General features: G+C 51.2%; 1 protein-coding gene across 7 annotated transcripts in view; it reads right to left on the reverse strand.

Moving 5' to 3' along the window:
- The window catches only part of MED15 (mediator complex subunit 15), a 61579-nt gene extending 46514 nt beyond the window's left edge, over positions 1 to 15065 (reverse strand). For 3 of the 7 annotated variants that reach the window (XM_089894815.1, XM_022551498.3, XM_022551497.3), the window contains exon 1: positions 14933 to 14994. Coding sequence is in view for 4 of the 7 variants with exons in the window: in XM_089894817.1 (XP_089750943.1) it covers positions 14933 to 15000 (68 nt within the window). In the remaining 3 variants the exon portion in view is untranslated. Of the gene's footprint in view, positions 1 to 8406; positions 8514 to 14932 lie in introns of those variants that run through there. The other 4 variants (XM_089894818.1, XM_022551496.3, XM_089894817.1 and 1 more) reach the window with 3 other exon arrangements.
- Between the last annotated feature and the right edge of the window lie 3034 nt (positions 15066 to 18099).

Here is an 18099-nt window from a genome sequence, read left to right on the forward strand (position 1 = left end):
GAAAATTACCAACCAATATCACTGACGACTATAAATGCAAAAATCCTCAACAAAATACTAGCAAACAGAGTCCAACAACACATTAAAAGGATCATACACCATGATCAAGTGGGATTCATCCCAGGGATGCAAGGATTCTTCAATATATGCAAATCAATCAATGTGATACACCATATTAACAAACTGAAGAATAAAAACCATATGATCATCTCAATAGATGCAGAAAAAGCTTTTGACAAAATTCAACCCCGATTTATGATAAAAACTCTCCAGAATGGGCTTCCCTGGTGGCGCAGTGGTTGAGACTCCACCTGCCGATGCAGCGGACACGGGTTCGTGCCCCAGTCTGGGAAGATCCCACATGCCGCGGAGCGGCTAGGTCCGTGAGCCATGGCTGCTGAGCCTGCATGTCCGGAGCCTGTGCTCTGCAACGGGAGAGGCCACAACAGTGAGAGGCCCGCGTAACGCAAAAAAAAAAAAAAAAAAAACTCTCCAGAAAGTGGGCATAAAGGGAACCTACCTCAACATAACAAAGGCCATATATGACAAACCCACAGCAAACATCATTCTCAATGGTGAAAAACTGAAAGCATTTCCTCTAAGATCAGGAATAAGACAAGGACGTCCACTCTCACCACTATTATTCAACATAGTTTTGGAAGTCCTAGCCACAGCAATCAGAGAAGAAAAAGAAATAAAAGGAATACAAATTGGAAAAGAAGTAAAACTGTCACTCTTTGCAGATGACATGATACTATAGAGAATCCTAAAGATGCCACCAGAAAACTACTAGAGCTAATCAATGAATTTGGTAAAGTTGCAGGATACAAAATTAATGCACAGAAATCTCTTGCATTCCTATACACTAACGATGAAAAATCTGAAGGAGAAATTAAGAAAACACTCCCATTTACCACTGCAACAAAAAGAATAAAATACCTAGGAATAAACCTACCTAAGGAGACAAAAGACCTGTATGCAGAAAACTGTAAGACACTGATGAAAGAAATTAAAGATGATACAAACAGATGGAGAGATATACCATGTTCTTGGACTGGAAGAATCAATATTGACTATACTACCCAAAGCAATCTACAGATTCAATGCAATCCCTATCCCTATCAAATTACCAATGGCATTTTTTTACAGAACTAGAACAAAAAATCTTAAAATTTGTATGGAGACACAAAAGACCCTGAATATCCAAAGTAGTCTTGAGGGAAAAAAAATGGAGCTGAAGGAATCAGACTCCCTGACTTCAGACTATACTACAAAGCTACAGTAATCAAGACAATATGGTACTGGCACAAAAACAGAAATATAGATCAATAGAACAGGATAGAAAGCCCAGAGATAAACCCACGCACCTATGGTCAACTAATCTATGACAAAGGAGGAAAGGATATACAATGGGGAAAAGACATTCTCTTCAATAAGTGGTGCTGGGAAAACTGGAGAGCTACATGTAAAAGAATGAAATTAGAACACTCCCTAACACCATACACAAAAATAAACTCAAAATGGATTAAAGACCTAAATGTAAGACCGGACACTATAAAACTCTTAGAGGAAAACATAGGAAGCACACCCTTTGACATAAATCACAGCAAGACCTTTTTTGATCCACCTCCTAGAGTAATGGAAATAAAAACAAAAATAAACAAATGGGACCTACTGAAACTTAAAAGCTTTTACACAGCAAAGGAAAACATAAACAAGACGAAAAGACAACCCTCAGAATGGGAGAAAATATTTGCAAATGAACCAACGGACAATGGATTAATCTCTAAAATATATAAACAGCTCATGCAGCTCAATATTAAAAAAACAAACAACCCAATCAAAAAATGGGCAGAAGACCTAAACAGACATTTCTCCAAAGACATACAGATGGCCAAGAAGCACATGAAAAGCTGCTCAAAATCACTAATTATTAGAGAAATGCAAATCAAAACTACAATGAGGTATCACCTCACACCAGTTAGAATGGGCATCATCAGAAAATCTACAAACAACAAATGCTGGAGAGGATGTGGAGAAAAGGGAAACCTCTTGCACTGTTGGTGGGAATGTAAGTTGATACAGCCACTATGGAGAACAGTATGGAGGTTCCTTAAAAAACTAAAAATAGAATTACCATATGACCCAGCAATCCCACTACTGGGCATATACCCAGAGAAAACCATAATTCAAAAAGACACATGCACCCCAATGTTCATTGCAGCACTATTTACAATAGCCAGGTCATGGAAGCAACCTAAATGCCCATCAACAGACGAATGGATAAAAAAGATGTGCTACTTATATACAGTGGAATATTAGCCATAAAAAGAACGAAACTGGGTCATTTGTAGAGACGTGGATGGATCTAGAGACTGTCATACAGAGTGAAGTAAGTCAGAAAGAGAAAAACAAATATCGTGTATTAATGCATATATGTGGAACCTGGAAAAATGGTACAGATGAACCGGTTTACAGGGCAGAAATAGAGACACAGATGTAGAGAACAAACGTATGGATACCAAGGGGGGAAAGTGGCGGGGGTGGTGGTGGTGGTGTGATGAATTGGGAGATTGGGATTGACATATATACGCTAATACGTATAAAATGGATAACTAATAAGAACCTGCTGTATAAAAAAATAAATTAAATAAAATTCAAAAAAAAAAAAAAAGAGGGTCAAAGGGCCAGCTTTAAAGACATGGTGGGAGAGTGAATACAGGGCGTGGAGGAAACAGGACTCCCTGGGAAATGACTGAAGGGATTTCCCCTGAAGCACGCCGTGAGTTTTGGGAGTAAGGCAAGTCGCCCAAAACTCACCTGAGAGGAGAAGCAAAAGGCCAGCCCTGGAGGGAAGAAAGCAGCAGGAGAGGCTTCTCAATCCTTGAGGAAGCACCTCCGCCCTAGAAGTCCACATGCATCCAAACTGACATGGCCTCCCTGGAGCCCCTTTCCTGGAAGCTGGTAGAACAAGGCAGTGAACCAAAAAGAAGAAAAGCCAGGATACAGGAAGCAAGAACCCCAACACTGGAGCCCTGCAGGAGACAAGCCCCTGAGAGGGCCTCACCCTTGAGGCCTCCAGAAGGGAGGTGCAGAAGGACAGACAGCCCAGCAGCACCAAGCTTGTGATAACTGCACTGAGAGGTGACTGAAGACAGAGGAAGACTCAGCTGCAGGCACACAGAACTCTAAGCACATTTCTAAGAAGGCATGTTTTTCCCAGGGAGTGAAAACCATCACAGTCTGCCACTGTGTTCGGCTGTGAACGTCTGTCCATGTGGCCCTAAACATTAGCGCTCATTACCCATTCACCCAGAAGCTGAAACACTGGTGGACAAGGGAGAGGCAGAGATAACAGCTGCGTTCCCAGAGAAAGTCAACAGATAATCAGAAACTCATCACCGTGATGACCCGTGCGTGCATGTGACTTAGAACCACGGACACCGGCCAGAAAAGAAAGCCCCGGCCAGAAAAGAAAGCCCCTAGTCAAGGGGAGGACACAGTGGGTCGGGACCACCGCAGTCTCTTGTAAGTTGTTATCAGTCCTTGACCTTTAAAATTTATGCACAAATATTAGTTTGATAAAAATCAAAAAAAAAAAAAAAAAAAAATCAAATGACAGGGACTTCCCTGGTGGCGCAGTAGTTAAGAATCTGCCTGCCAATGCAGGGGACACGGGTTCGAGCCCTGGTCTGGGAAGATCCAACATGCCGCGGAGCAACTAATAAGCGCGCGAGCCACAGCTACTGAAGCCTGCGCACCTAAAGCCCATGCTCCGCAACGAGAGAAGCCACTGCAATGAGAAGCCCACGCACCTCAAAGAAAAGTAGCCCTTAGAGAAAGCCTGTGTACAGCAATGAAGACCCAACACAGCCAAAAAAAATAATTAAAATAAATAAATTTTTTAAAAAATCAAATGACAAAATGCACCTAAAGAGTGTGCCACTGACTCTGCCATAAAGAAATATTCAAGGAACGTCAGCTATGAAGAAAGGCCTCCTTCGCCTTTCTATGCCTTCCCAACTCAGTCCACGCAGAGACAGGAAGCTCCGCTCCATCAGCAGTGCCCCCACCCACCTGCCCCAGCATTCTGCAGTTCTCCCAGGACCCCCTGGCCAGAGTGTGGTCAGAGGCACTGACCCGAGAGGGGCCATCGCACACCGCCCCCCACGGGACAGGCAGCTTCCCCGGGGCTCAGACAGCCGACGGGGGGTCTTCTCTCGAGCCTGCCCCAGCACCCAGGTGGCTTCAGCTCGGAGTGAGGAAATGATGAGACACAGATGGTTTAGTCACCAACTGCAACCAGAGCAAACTACCTGTCCTTAACTCAGGGAGCCTGCTTCACCTCACTGCAGCTGGAAGCCTGTTTGCCAAACTACATCCCAGACTATGAGCCCTTCCTGTTCTCTTTCTCTTCACTTTCTTATCCGTTTAAGCTCTCCAATTTCTGCTTGCAAGATTTCTCAACCCTCGACGAATTAGATCAATGAAAGAACAACACCTGAAGACGCTACCGCTGCTCTTAAAGCATATGTCATTATTTGAGCTACAGAAGCTACACAAGTTTCATCATTTTCTCCATTCTGCGGGTTTGACCACAACAGAACCAGGATGCTGGAAAGACCTCTTGATCCATCCAGGCAGTGGCCTCTGGGCTCCAGGCCTTGGACCGCTGTGGCTCCCCAGGTTCCAGCCCTGAGCGTGTCCCACTCACCACTGGGCAACCACGTGGTTAAGGACAGACTCTACCAACCCAAGAGCTTATTAAAACGCTTATCTCACGTGACTTTGTAAAGTATTTCGGGGGAGGAAAGCCCTATCTTCCAGAGGTCTGCACTCGAGTCCCAGCAGTGAAAATCATACGGTATCTGGGAAGTGACTGAAGACAGTCCAGGACGGGGTGGAAAGGGATGGGTGAAACACTGGCCATATGATGCTAACTCTCCAAGTAGCTGGGAGACCATACTTCCATTATCCCTACTTCTGTGAATGTTTGGAAAAGTCCATAACGGAACTTTTAACAAGATAGGAAATAAAAGAGTTATCTCAAGCACACAGGATGACTTCGCAGAGATGCCTGAAGGAGGCTCACTCCCAAGAGTGCCCTGCAGTGGGGCCCTCTGGGCCATCACACGGGGAGCAACCATGCACTCCGAGTCTCCCTCGGCCTAGAGAGCTTGGGCCTCAGAAAGTGGGAACTGATAAGTCTCACAAAACCTGTTCCCATAACCAGAGGTCGGTCCAGTCCCTCCCCACCCAGACAGAGCCAGACTATGTGGAAGAGTCCTATCCACCAGAAGACTTGCTGTGTCCAGTCTCATGTGAACCTGGGCCATGGGCACACAAGTCCCAGCCAGAGTCCCCCCAGGGGATGAACCTTGGCGGTGAGAAAGCCACCACTCAAACCTGAACTCAGAGTCTAATTCCACTTAAGAAACATGGGTCTGTGTGTGTGCTGGCATATTTAAAATACATACACATCAAGTCATATGCCCAAAGAAACAGGACTGGAGGAAAGAGATCAAAATGTCAGCAACAGCCATCTCTGAGCAGAGAGATCACAGAAAATACCCTCCTGTTTTGAAATCATCTGCAACATTATCTGAAGAGAATGAAGTACCGCACCCACCAGCCCGGAACACGCTGACTGAAACAGGAGGTGGAGACGTGCTGGCGCTGCCGGGACTGGCTTCCCTGCACCCACATCCTCTCCCTCCGCTCCACCCACATGCCCCTTGGGGCCCCAGCGAGGCACTCCTGCAGCTGACGCTCTTCCAGGTCTGCTCCCTGCTTCTCCCACAGGCAGCTGGACTTCTCTCCTCCAGAGGGTTGACACTCCACACACCCTGCACTTCGTCACATTGCACTCACCTCTCAGAAATTAGCACAGGATCAGAGCTCGCCTCCCTCACACGGTCACCCAATTCTGCAGCTTCCTTCCTGACAGATCTGTCCCTCTTAAGCCATCCCTTCCATTCCTACTGTCTCTGCACCCGGTGGGTCAATCTGAGTGTACATTAACAATTAACAAAGTGCTTGTTGTGAAGGCAGCTTCCTTGACAACACTGGGTGTTGGCAAAGATGTCTAACAAGGGCAACTCCCCCACGTGGCTGGTGGGAATGTCAACTGGTATCACCTGGGAAAATCATTTTCCAGACGGTGCTGAAGCTGAAGGCCACCCCTGCACCTAGCCCTGGGGTCAGAGCCCAGAGAGCGAGTACTGTACTCACAGGAGACAGGACCCAAAGCGGCCCTGGTGCAGTGTTCACACAGCCAACAACTGGAACTAACCCCAATGTCTGTCAAGCACAACAGGACAGTACCGGGGGTGGGGGTGGGGGGCACGGTCATGCAGTGGAATATCGGCATAAATAAGAACCTGCTGCCTACGAGGACAAACGTCACACACGTGACTCTGAACGGAAGAGCCCAGACCCAGGGTTGCAGAGCTTGGGATTCCAGCGACAGGAAATTCTGGAACAAACGTCTCCATGGCCCGGAAGTCAGGAGAGTGGGGCAGGGGCTGCACCGGCTGAAGCACAGGGTGCTGGACCTGTTCAGGGTGCAGTCTGGGCAGCTGGTGGGCATTTTCACGGTGACGCGTGTCCTCGGGCCGCTCACTGCATGGGTGGGCTTTACTTCAATACAAAGAAACACTATGGGAGCCTGGTGAGGGCCCTTGAGCCTGGCCCCAGAACCTGCCCCAGCCCCACCCTCGGGTTTGGACTCCAATGGTCTGGGGTCTGAATTCCAACCCTGAACTCCTGGCAGGGATTTCCCGCTGCACAGTCGCAGGCCTGAATCCTCCCTGGCATGACTCATAGCAACCTGATGGGTGTGAAGGGCCTGCAGTGGCCCAAAAGGGCCTCGCAGGGCAAAGCTGGCATTCTCTCCACTTTATATCAGGGGCTCCAGCCCACACCCAGCAGCCAGATCACTTCCTCACACTGCACCTCTGATGAGGATGGAAAGGAAGTTGGAAAGAGGGAGAGAACAGGAAACAGCGGGGATGGGAATGAGCCATTTCTGAAGCAACAAGCACTGCCCCCACACCCCCAGGAGCCTGCACTGGAAGGAGCAAGGGGTGCACAGGCTTCAGAGAGCAGAAGTCCCCACGCAGGGCCTTCTGCCCCTCCCCGCCTTGCCACCCCTCTCCCGGACTGGATGCCAAGTGGCTGGGCACAAAGGCTGACCTGCAGCTAGGCCACACCTCAGCCCTGGTCCCTACCCGCCCCCACCCCACCGCCTGAGTCCCAGGCAGAGCTGGAGGAAACCATGTCCAGGGGAGGAAGCCAGACAGCACCCAGCTGCTACTCGCCAAGCCTGAGCACAGAGCCATGTGGGAGAACCGGTGAACGGAGGGAGAGCACGCCAGAGCGCTCTGCTCTGTCCCTGCAACTCTGTATGTCTGAAAAAACAGTCTCGGAAAAAAAAGCTCAAAGTAAGGTCAAATGTCTCCTCCAAGGACTCACTGTCCCAAATAAGTTACTCCTCCTTGGATACTTAACTCATTCAATCAGGAACGGTTACTAACAGGCCCCGCCTAGGTTAGCAAGAGACTCCTTTTTTTTTTTTTTGGCCACTGCAGCTTGAGGGATCTTCGTTCCCAGACCAGGGATTGAACCTGTGCCCTCAGCAGGGAAAGCTCGGAGTCATAACCACTGGACCGCCAGAGAAGTCCCAAGAGATACCTTATTAAAGTGGAGGGGAACATCCCTCCCTCACTGGGTTGTGGTTTCGAGATAATTATGCCTGGGCTCCTAACACATCCTCCTCTGTCTCCGGGATCAGGTACTCATTCGCTTATCTGTTAAACAGAACCATCTAGTAACACCCTGAACTCCCCTGTCTTTAGATGAATGTCTCAATCAAAAAAAAAAAAGGCTCAGCATTGCTTTCCACAACGCTCCCTGCAATTACCCTGCATCCCTCACCTAAGACAAGGCACCATGCTAGGAGCTCACTGGGATGCAGAAGTGTACGACCAGGTCCTGCACTCAACAAATTTATAATACTGTTGGCAAGGCAAAAAAATAATAATGAGTGTAAAAAGAGCAAAAAAGAGTTCATCTGTTCAGTTCATGCCAGGATGCATCCAACAAGGGCTCTACAAACTCAAGAGGAATTAGGGACTACTGTGGGCTGAGCCATCAGGGTCATGAGGAGGGAATGAGGCCAAGACCAGACCTCTGACAGGGCAGAGAAAGAACGACAGAGGGCAAGCCAGCCGTGTCTGCAGCCAGAGGGCCTGACGTGCAGCAGGAGTGTCTGGCTGGGGCTCTCCCACCAGCACAGAGGGAGGGTCAGCTGGAAAGGTAATTTCAGATGGAAAGCAGAATGCTTCTTAGCAGGGGTGGAAAGAACGGCTGTGCTGGCACCTGGCCCAGGCGACGGAGGACACCCACCGTGACACAAAGCACATGGCGACTTTCCACCTTATGGCAGCTGCCTGTGACCACAGCTCGCCTCCTCCTCATCTGTAGACAGGGTCTACCTTTCCTTCAAAAGATTTCTGATTATGAAAGAAATACATGTTTACTGTTAACAAGCGACACACATACATATATATACTAAAAATTACAAAGAAAATTAAAATCACTCAGATAACCAGCCAAAGATGTCTATTTAACGAACTCAGCCTGTACCCCATGTTCCACGGCTCCTGAGGATGCCAGTTTGCCAGCATCCCTGCATGCGCGGTGCTATGACTTTCTCCAACTCTGAGGTGAGGGCCCATCAGGTTGGCTCACCGTCACTCTTGGAGAGGCAGGAATCAACTCTGATTCAGAAACTCTTGTAGTGTCCCTGCCACGAGGGGTTCAGACTGGGGGAAACAAGTGTTCAAACAATTCAGATGCAAACCGGTAACAGAGCATGGGTAAAGAGAGGGGCATGGTGGGTGGCTGGGTGTCCTGGGAGGGCGAGTGGGATAGGACTGCAAACGCTCAGCCACGGGAAGGACAGGTCTCTCAGGCAGGGGAACAAGCAGGAGGCAGGGCGACCAGGTCAAGAACGGGGCTCCTGTGAGGATGTGGGGCAGCCTGGCATGGTGGGGGCAGCAGGCAGGTGCAGACCCTGGAGGAGGGATCCTGGCTCAGAGCTGAATCCACAGGCTGCCATGCACACATTCTGGGCATCAAAGTGACTGGAGAAAGAGGATGGAGTCCATGAAGCAAGAGTTGACAACTTGAAGCTGAGTGGTGAACGCACAGGCATGGGGTCTTTAAACTACTCGGTCCTATGATCCATATTGAATTTTTTAAAATCCAGCAGAATTCCTTTAGAAATCGACCCTCTAGGTACACAACCAATATCACTGCCCTGAGGAATGCTTTTCAGGGGCAGGCACCCCTTGCCCTTCATGACCAGGGCAGGAAGATAATCACGTGGTCACGGTCCTTCCCACCCCAGAATGCCCACCATGGGTCCTGGACCAGCCATAGCCACAAGGTCAGGAATGGCAGTAACAGCTGGAAGACTTCTGACCAGGAATGGATGTAAGGGATGCAGCTGGTAGGGGGGTAGGGTCACCTATGAAAGGATGCTGGTGTGGCTGGGGACTGGCTGCAGCCTGTGCAGAGGCCAAAGATCAGCCGGGGCTTGCGGTGCTGTGCCAGCAGTGTTGTGCCAACTGCAGCAGAGGGGCCTGCCACCCTTTGGGGCCCAGTGACCCATGGGGAGTTGCTAAAACTGCCAACAGGATGCCTACCGGCAGCAGCTCCTCCAATGGGCTCTCTCAGTGCACATGGCTTGGGTTAACTTCCAGGGCCATCTCCCCGCTTCCCCAAAAGAGGCGTGACCACTCTTTCAGGTGAAAAAGTGGTTTGCCTCGCCAGTCCTGCTACGGTTCAGCAAGCACTCCTCTGTGACACGCATCCATGCCTCAGTTTCCTCACCCTACACGGGAGTAACAAGTGCGCCCGCCCACTCTCAGGGCCAGCACAGAGACAGTGGGTGAGCCAACACAACAACTCCTGCAGCAGGGTGCACAGCACACCCCCACGTTTCAGCTGCTGTTGTCGCTGCTGTTGAGAAAACCCTGGATGACGGAGGGCTCCCATCCCCTCATGTCACTGTCACTCCTGGCCTGGGGCAGTAGAGACAAGGGTCAGGACTCTGAAGTCAGTGTCTCACCAATCACTTTCTAGTTTCTTCGCTGGGACTTGTGGTGACCAGACAGGGCCCCTGGCCTCGGGGCACGGACATTCTGGAGCTGGGCTGTACACGGACATCAGCCCAGTCACGTGGATGACAACTGGGCTATGAAGAAAGCGGTGGGCTCAGCAGCTTCCCCGCTGGACAACAAGGGCCAGAGTCACACCAGGGAGGCACAGGGCTGTTCGGAGGCCTGCGTGGGCTAAGCCACAGAAAAGGGTCGGCCAAGACTCAGTGGCTTCTGCCCGTGGGAGGGACCACAAGCCACAGGCAGGATCCGGACATGCAAGTTTCAGGACACTCTCTGTCCTTCTGAAGACCTCTCCAGACCCTTGGAAGTTGCTGTTTCGTTGTCTGTTCTCTTCTGCTTTTTTGCTTTGTTTTATTTTGTTTCTGGCTAAATAGCACTCGACTTTCTCCTTCTGGTCTAGGCTGAAATTTCCACACCTCCTAGGTTCCTGACCTGGAGCTCACACCTCCCTAGGGGTCCTTGGCAGAAGAGGCAGCTGACCGGTCCGCCCTCACTCTGCTCCACACTCCCTCAGCCCTTCGTGGCCCCTGACTGGAACCCTGATCAGGGCTGCCCTCCCCAACTGTGTCCTCCCCTTACAATCTGTTCAGCCCAGCAGACATTTACTCCACGCCTTAAGATGCAATCTGCTGTACTGAGGGGTGGGAGGTACAAAAGTCTCAAGGCTAAGATGGGAAGAGATGATCAAGGTGGTCCTTTTATGTATTCACCGTTCGCCAACCCCATGGCATACGAGGCGCTGCTCACTTCTCACACACACTTGTTCTCCGGGAGCTGACAGACCAGACATGCGTGCTCAACACTAACCCAACAACCCAGGAGGCAGGCCCAAGGCCCACAATGACCAGCTCAGGGGCTCTAAGGGGGGCTGCTCCTGTGGTCCTGCAGGGAAAGTGGATGTTCCACAAAAAGCCCATCTGAACCCACCAAGAGTTTCACAACTGCCCTCCCCAGAGGCTCCCGTGTCATCAATCCCCTAACCAGACTCAAAGGTTCCACCTTCACTCCACAAGGCTCCTTCTCCTGCCAGGGCCGGGGGAGGGGGCGTCAGGGGACACATCACTGAGTCCCGAGCCCTCTGCTAGAGCGCGAGTGGAGGTCTCTTCCTTTTCCCTCCCACCACCCCTGTGAGACAGACTGGACTCCTGCCTTCGCATGGATGAGGGAGATGACCCAGAAAGGTGACGTATGCAAGGTCACTCAGCTCACACGTGGAGAAAGTGGGTGTTCCCAAGCTTCACAATGGATGCTGGCGCAGGTAATGAAGGCCACTGTCATTGAGAAGGTGGCACACACAACACCCAGGAAAATATCTACTCTTGCACTCTTCAGCAAGTGGTTTATACGCCAGGTGCCATGCTTCATAGGATTGGAGTCTTACAGGAAACTCAAAGGGGCTGAGATACAAGATATCAGGGGGTGACCCACTTTAGGCAGGGTGGGCAGAAAAAGATCTTGAGTATTTAATATTTAAGCAGACATGTCAACGAGGAAAAGGAACTAGTCATGAATACAGTGAGAGGAAGTCTACTCATTGTGGAATATCTTAAATACTCGATAACAAATTGTTTAAAGGGAGAGAACAAAGAATTTGGAATGCTCAAGAAGCTGAAAGACCAGAGAGGGTGGAACGGGGTGGGGGTATGAGAGCAGGTGGCTAGGCCAGGCTGGGGTGGGGGTGGGGAGGACATCTGGAGCTCTGTTCGGACTCTGAGGACAGTCACTGATGGGTTGTCAGCAGGGCAGTGATCAGTGAGTGGAGGCAGAAGTTCGGGGAGGCCCAGAGGAGGCAGAGGCAGTGCAGGGCTAAGAAGAGGCTGCACTAGAGTCCCTTCAAGGGCCCTCCTAACCAGCCCCAACTCCAAACTGCTTTTCCTCAGTGGAAGCCAGGAGCCATTTATTCAGCCTATTCTCTCGGGAGCTACTCAAGAGTGAGGTGAGGACAGGGAGCCCCCTCCCACTGAAACTTCCCAGGTCTTCGCTTGGCTTCCCTCATTCAACTGTAAATTACCTCTGTTCAAAACATTTCCCAAGGGACGCCCCTGGAAGTCCAGTGGTTAAGACTCCGTGCTTCCAATGCAGGGGGGCACGGGTTTGATCCCTGGTCTGGGAACTAAGATTCCCCCACATGCCGTGTGGTGTGGCCAAAAAAAAAAAAACAAAACATTTCCCAAGTCGGCCAACTTTAAACAACAGCATAAACACTGGAGAAAGTCAGAATTAACATGTCAGGTATCCTGACCTTCTTTTTTAATGCTGTGAACACAATAAATCAAGGCACCAAGAATCACAGCTTTCAAAGTGAAACCTGGAGAGAAAACAGACAAATCTGAGAACTGAGAACACCCACATGATGTCAGGCAGAAAGCCTCTGAAACTGCTCATCCCAGTGGTGGCAGACGGAAGGGCTCCCTAAAGTGCCCAGGCCTTAACCCCGGGAACACGCCAACAGTAGATGCAGAAGGGCCTTTCCAGATGTAATTAAGGTTATAGACTTGAAAGTAGGGACATCATCCTGGATTATCCAGGTGGGCTCAATCTAATCTGAGCCTTTAGTAGAGAATTATTTTCTCTGGTTGAAGGCAGAGAAATGGGGCAGAAGAGCCCACCCTTGCTGGAGGGGGCCACATAGAAAGTGTGACAGAGAATGGAGGCAGCCTCTGGGAACAAAGACTGACCTTGGAAAGGCTAACAGCCAGTTAGGAACGATTTCGCCTCAGTCTTCCAACGCCATGGAACTCAATTTAGCCAACAACCTGAATTAGCTTGAAAGCAAATTCTACCCCAGAGCCTCCAGGAAGAAATGCACCTACCAATATCCTGATTTCGGCCCTGTAAGAGCCCGAGGAGAAGATTCAGCTGAGCCCACTTAGACCTCTGATCTACAGAACCTGTCAGATAATACACCTGTGTTGTTTTTAAGCAACACAGTTTGTTGGCAGCAACAGAAGAGTAATAGCAGCAATCTGGCAAAAAAAAAAAAAAAAAAAAAAAGAACCCAGTTTCTCTAGAAGCAGAAGGAGGCTGAATCAAGAAGTACTCAGTCAGTCCTCTTCAATGGCCCCCCCAGCCCTCTGACACTCCCCCACCTGCCCCATTTCCTTTGGCGGCAACTCATTCTTCCCGTCCTTAAATTCCGGGCTCCCTCAAAGAGGACTCTCTGCCCTGGGGGCCTTTCTTACAAGAGCCCTTAAGTAGGTCAATCCTCAAGATTTCATCGATTGGTAACTCCAACATTCACTGATTCTGCAATATCGGCACATCTGTACCCAGACAATTCCACCGCAGGGCCCGGAGCTTAGCTCTCCAGTCCCCACTGCCTGCACTGGACTGAGAGCTTCCCTGCCTTCCGCCCCACTTCCTTCCTTGCACACTGCTGCACCCCACCCCCTCCATCCAGTTAGTCATCAAGGACCATCTGCGCTCGCTCTCTGCTTTCTCTGGAATTATCTTCTTTCAGTTTCTACCACTGCTTAATGCAGGCCTTTAGAATCTCTTGCCTGACTAGGTCATTCCACAACCATTTTACGGAGCGATGTGACACACAGTGCTCTAGCAGGGGGAATACAGGCATGAAAAACGACAGGTCCCCAGACCCCAACAGCTCAAAACTCTCATAATGGGCCTCACTGGCCTCTCTCCTCTGTTCTTGATCCATCTTCGGGGACTCAGGGGATCTTCCCAACTCTGGCATCTCACCACCTCAAAGCAGGCCCCATGACAAATAGAGGCTCATCTCCCCAGCACAGCACTCCCACAGCTAATGGGTCAGCCCCCGCTGGCCCTCCTTGCACGATCATCTTCTCAAACCCCAGAACTCAGCTTAGCACGAGGTCCTCCACGCGGTGGGCACTCACGCTCCCCACTCCTCAGCTTGCAGTGATGGCCCTTCACACTCCTACTTATCATTCTGGGACTCAGTTTATTCGCCGCCTACTCCCCAACTGCTCAACCAAACCGTCAATTCCAGTAGGAGAAAGCCTGCCCTGTAACTGCGCCTTGGCGGCGGCGCGTCCCCCAAGGTCAGGGGCTGATCCCCGCCAGCACAGCCCGCCGGTCCGGCAAGCCCGGTAGAAGACAGTAAACCAACAAGCAGCCGGTGCGGAGGAGCGGAAGCTCCGCGCGCGAAGCCCAGGGCGCCCGGCAGCCCCTGCATCGATGGTCTCAGCAGCTGAGACTGAAGAGGAGGCACCAACCCCAGCTCTTCACTCCCACTCCCGACCGAAGGTCGCTTCCTGACAGCCTCTTCCTGCCACCCTCCGGCGAAGTCCACGGGGGGGAGGGGGGTCACCCGTAGATTCTCGCCCCCACCGCCCCTTCTGCCCACCCCCTCCGCCCTCGCCCCGAGGCGCTTTCTCCGAGGAGGAATCGCAAAGCGCCCAGACCTGCAGAAGCCGCCACTGGCGGCCCCGGCCTCCTCCGTCCGCAGTGGGACGCAGAGCTGGGGAAAGGTTGCCTCCCAAGCACACAAATGACGAATGAGAAAGCTCAGGACGATGACTCAGAAGCCGGGGCTCGCCGGCTGGCAGAGTTCGGCCCAGGAACGCTAACCCGCGACCGCGGCGGCCGAGAGCGGAGGGGACAGACGGGAGGGCCACGCCCCGGTACCCCGCGATCCGGCGCCCGGAATCCCCCGGTCCGGCCGCGCCTCCCCCTCCGCGAGGAGGGCTGAGAGGAAGGATGAGGAAGGGAAGGCTGAGGGGAAGGCCGGGGGTCGCGCCGCCGCCGCCTCGGCCCCTACTCACATTTGGCTGACCAGCTTCTGCCGGAAGGCAGCGCTCCGCCAGTCGGTCTCCTGCCCCGAAACGTCCATACCGGTGCCCCGCTCCCACCGCCTGCGCCCCGCTCGGCAGCCGCCGCCTCAACCGCAGCGCCAGGCCCAAACCCGGAAGCCGTCGGCTGCGTCTCGGCCGCGCCGGAAGCGGAACGGGGATTGTGGGAACTGCGGCGCGAGCGGGGACCTGTGGGAAATGGAGTCCGCGGGCGCCCGGGAGCCCCACCCCCGCCGCGCTCCCAGCCGCCCGAGGCTGACGGCAGCTGCACCTCGTCGAGTGCCTAGCCTGTGGCCCTACTGTGCAAGTCCAGGGGATCCACACCCCTCGGGGAGGCCGCGCGCGGCCGCCCGCTACCTGAGCGGATGCCGTGGAGAGATTATCAGAGATTTATCAGCCACCTGCTGTGCCCCTGCTTTGCCCGCATGATCCGGGCCCTACTTCCCTGAGGCTGCCTTCCAGCGCCGCATCCCAAGAGGGACCAGACGATGCTCTCCATTAGACTTTTGGAATCTCATATCCCACCAATGGCTATATTTTGTAGGGGTTGGAGATGTGAGGAACCCAAACCACACTGTTAATTTTTAGACACAGGCTTTCCTGTTTGGCCCAACAGGAGAACACCTTCCAGATGCTCGCTGACAGCGCACAAACTTGCTGAGTGGAGGAGGCAGGGGAGTTGGAGGCAGGCGGGAATGGGCAGGGGTTGAAGCCTGAGGATACTTTTAGGAGGATAAAAGTTCTGCCAGACTGAACCTATGCGGCCTTTCTGTGGCCCTGCGGAGGGAAGGCAGGTGACAAAAATCCTAAGCCCAACTTAGGTCCCCAAGTGCTAAATAGACAGTCACCAAGATGGGCCTCACAGAAAGTGAACTGGCACCTACTGACGCCTAATAAGTGCCTGGCCCAGGAGGGGCTGTGTCCACCCCGTGTCCCTGAGCCCCAGGCAGGAGTAGGGGGTGGGGGGGGAGGGATTGGGAGAGGAGGGAGTGAGCAGGTTCCCCAAAGGGACCCGTCTTGCCCTCAGGTTTCAGGTTTTGCATTGATAGAAGAGCTGTTCACAGCTTCAAACTTTTTTGCTCTCATTCTTTCTAAAATAATTTTTAAAAATTCTGTCCTGGGAATTCCCTGGCTGTCCAGTGGTTGGGACTACGTGCTTTCACTGCCAGGGCCTGGGTTCGATCCCTGGTCGGGGAACTAGAATCCCACAAGCCACGTGGCCACCAAAAAAAAAAAAAAAAAAAAAATCTGTCCCTAGGGTAATCAACTTGTCCTGGTTTGCCCAGGACTCTCCTGGGTTTAGCTCCGAAAGTCCGTGTCTTGACGACCCCCAGGCTGACCAGAATGGTTCATCACCTTGTCTCTATCCCTCTTGCACATTTAAAAAAACTGAGATCTAATGCACATACCATATAATTCACCCTTTTAAAATGTACAATTCAGTGTTTTTTGCTATATTCACATATTCATAAGGTTGTGCAACCATCACCACTGTCATGAACATTCTTCCACTGTCATGAACATTTTTAAGTTGACTTATAAATGTTTCTCTGTGAATCACTGGAAAGGTGTAACTGCGGTGTGTCCTATATTGTATTTGGACTTCAGATGCATTTTGTTATTTAAATCCTCAGCCCTGCAGATTCCATTTACCAATTTATGGAAAACTTTGGTCTTATAACTCCATTGGCAAAGCCAGTCCTCACTGTCAAATCCTTAGACCCTTGGGGCTTTTGGAAGAAGAGGATGGACATCACATCCAACTCAAGTGAGCTTGTTAATGGGGACCCCAGGACATCTCTCCCTATTCTGCATGCTGGTTCTTTTTCTTTCTTTCTTTTTTTTTTTGGTTGCGCGGGGTCTTAGTTGTGGCAGGCAGGCTCCTTTGTTGCGGCTCCAGGGCTCTTCATTTGTAACATGCGAACTCCTAGTTGCAGCATGCATGTGGGACCTAGTTCCCTGACCAGGGATCGAACCCAGGTCCCCTGCATTGGGAGCACAGAGTCTTATCCACTGCGCCACCAGGGAAGTCCCTGCACTCTGGTTCTAGGAAGGTGGAGAGAGCATGGCACATAGATTCACAGACAGACTGACAGACAGAGGCCCTGTTAGGATGTGATTTATGTTATGATTCCTACTCATCGTATATGAAACCTATAGGATTTAAGGTACGTTAAGCTAAGTTTAGTAGTTCAAAATGGAGTCACAGTGGCCAATGTGAATTTCCATATTAGTTGTTTTGAAACATCACTAAAGAACTGGGAGTGTCTGTGATAAACTGACAGTGTTACTTTAGATAAGACAGCTGTTGGGCAATGTATGTCACTGGAACAGAAGGAGCAACTGATAAAGGCGAGATCCCCTCCCCTGGGCATAACCGTTGCTCCTTAAAAAGAGACCACCAAGCTGAGTAACTCAGAGTGTTCCAGATGGAGGCTGCCAGAGAGCTACTTCCCACTCTGCTTATCCTGAGACCCATTGCTGGACTGGAGACCCTGCTTGTGCAGAGACACCTCCTTCCTGACCTCCTCAGAGTGGTTTGTTACCCTCTTTTCCCTAATTCAACTAACCTGTGTCGTGTGCTAATTGTGTGCAATAAACTGAGTGATTCATGAATTAAATATTGGCTATGGATATTGTATGTCTCCAATCCAGTGATTCTTTCCTGTCCTTACTGTTGGGCCCTGAGACAAACAGGTCCAGAATGTTGTCAAGAATTTGTCATCGGGATAAACTTAAGTGCTACCCCCTTTGGTGTTTGCTCCAGTCTTCTATTTCTACTCATCACTTCCTCTGGGGCCCAGAGGTGGTGATACCTTGGTTAGAGTTTGGATGGTGACTAGGGATCACCATCCCTAGGGAAAGAGAGGTAGAGACAGCTACAGACCTCTTGGTCTTGGGGAAAGAGGGAGGCCACAGGAAGGTCGATCCTGAAATGGACCTGCATGGTTTAGACCCTGGGGAGGAAATGATGGAGTAAGCTAAAGCTGGCCAGAGGTGTGACTGTATCCCACACCACTTGGGGTGGGCTCCTGGCTGGGCTAAATCTCTGTTCTGCTGGTTCCTGAGGCTACCTTGCCATAGCTGGACCCTGTCACTGGCCACACATTTGGTGGACACCATCCTGGGTCCTGCAGGAA

The sequence above is a fragment of the Delphinapterus leucas genome, chromosome 14 (genome assembly GCF_059928025.1).
Source record: "Delphinapterus leucas isolate spDelLeu-1000000601 "Yukka" chromosome 14, BTC_Dleu_Yukka2, whole genome shotgun sequence".
NCBI lineage: Eukaryota > Metazoa > Chordata > Mammalia > Artiodactyla > Monodontidae > Delphinapterus > Delphinapterus leucas.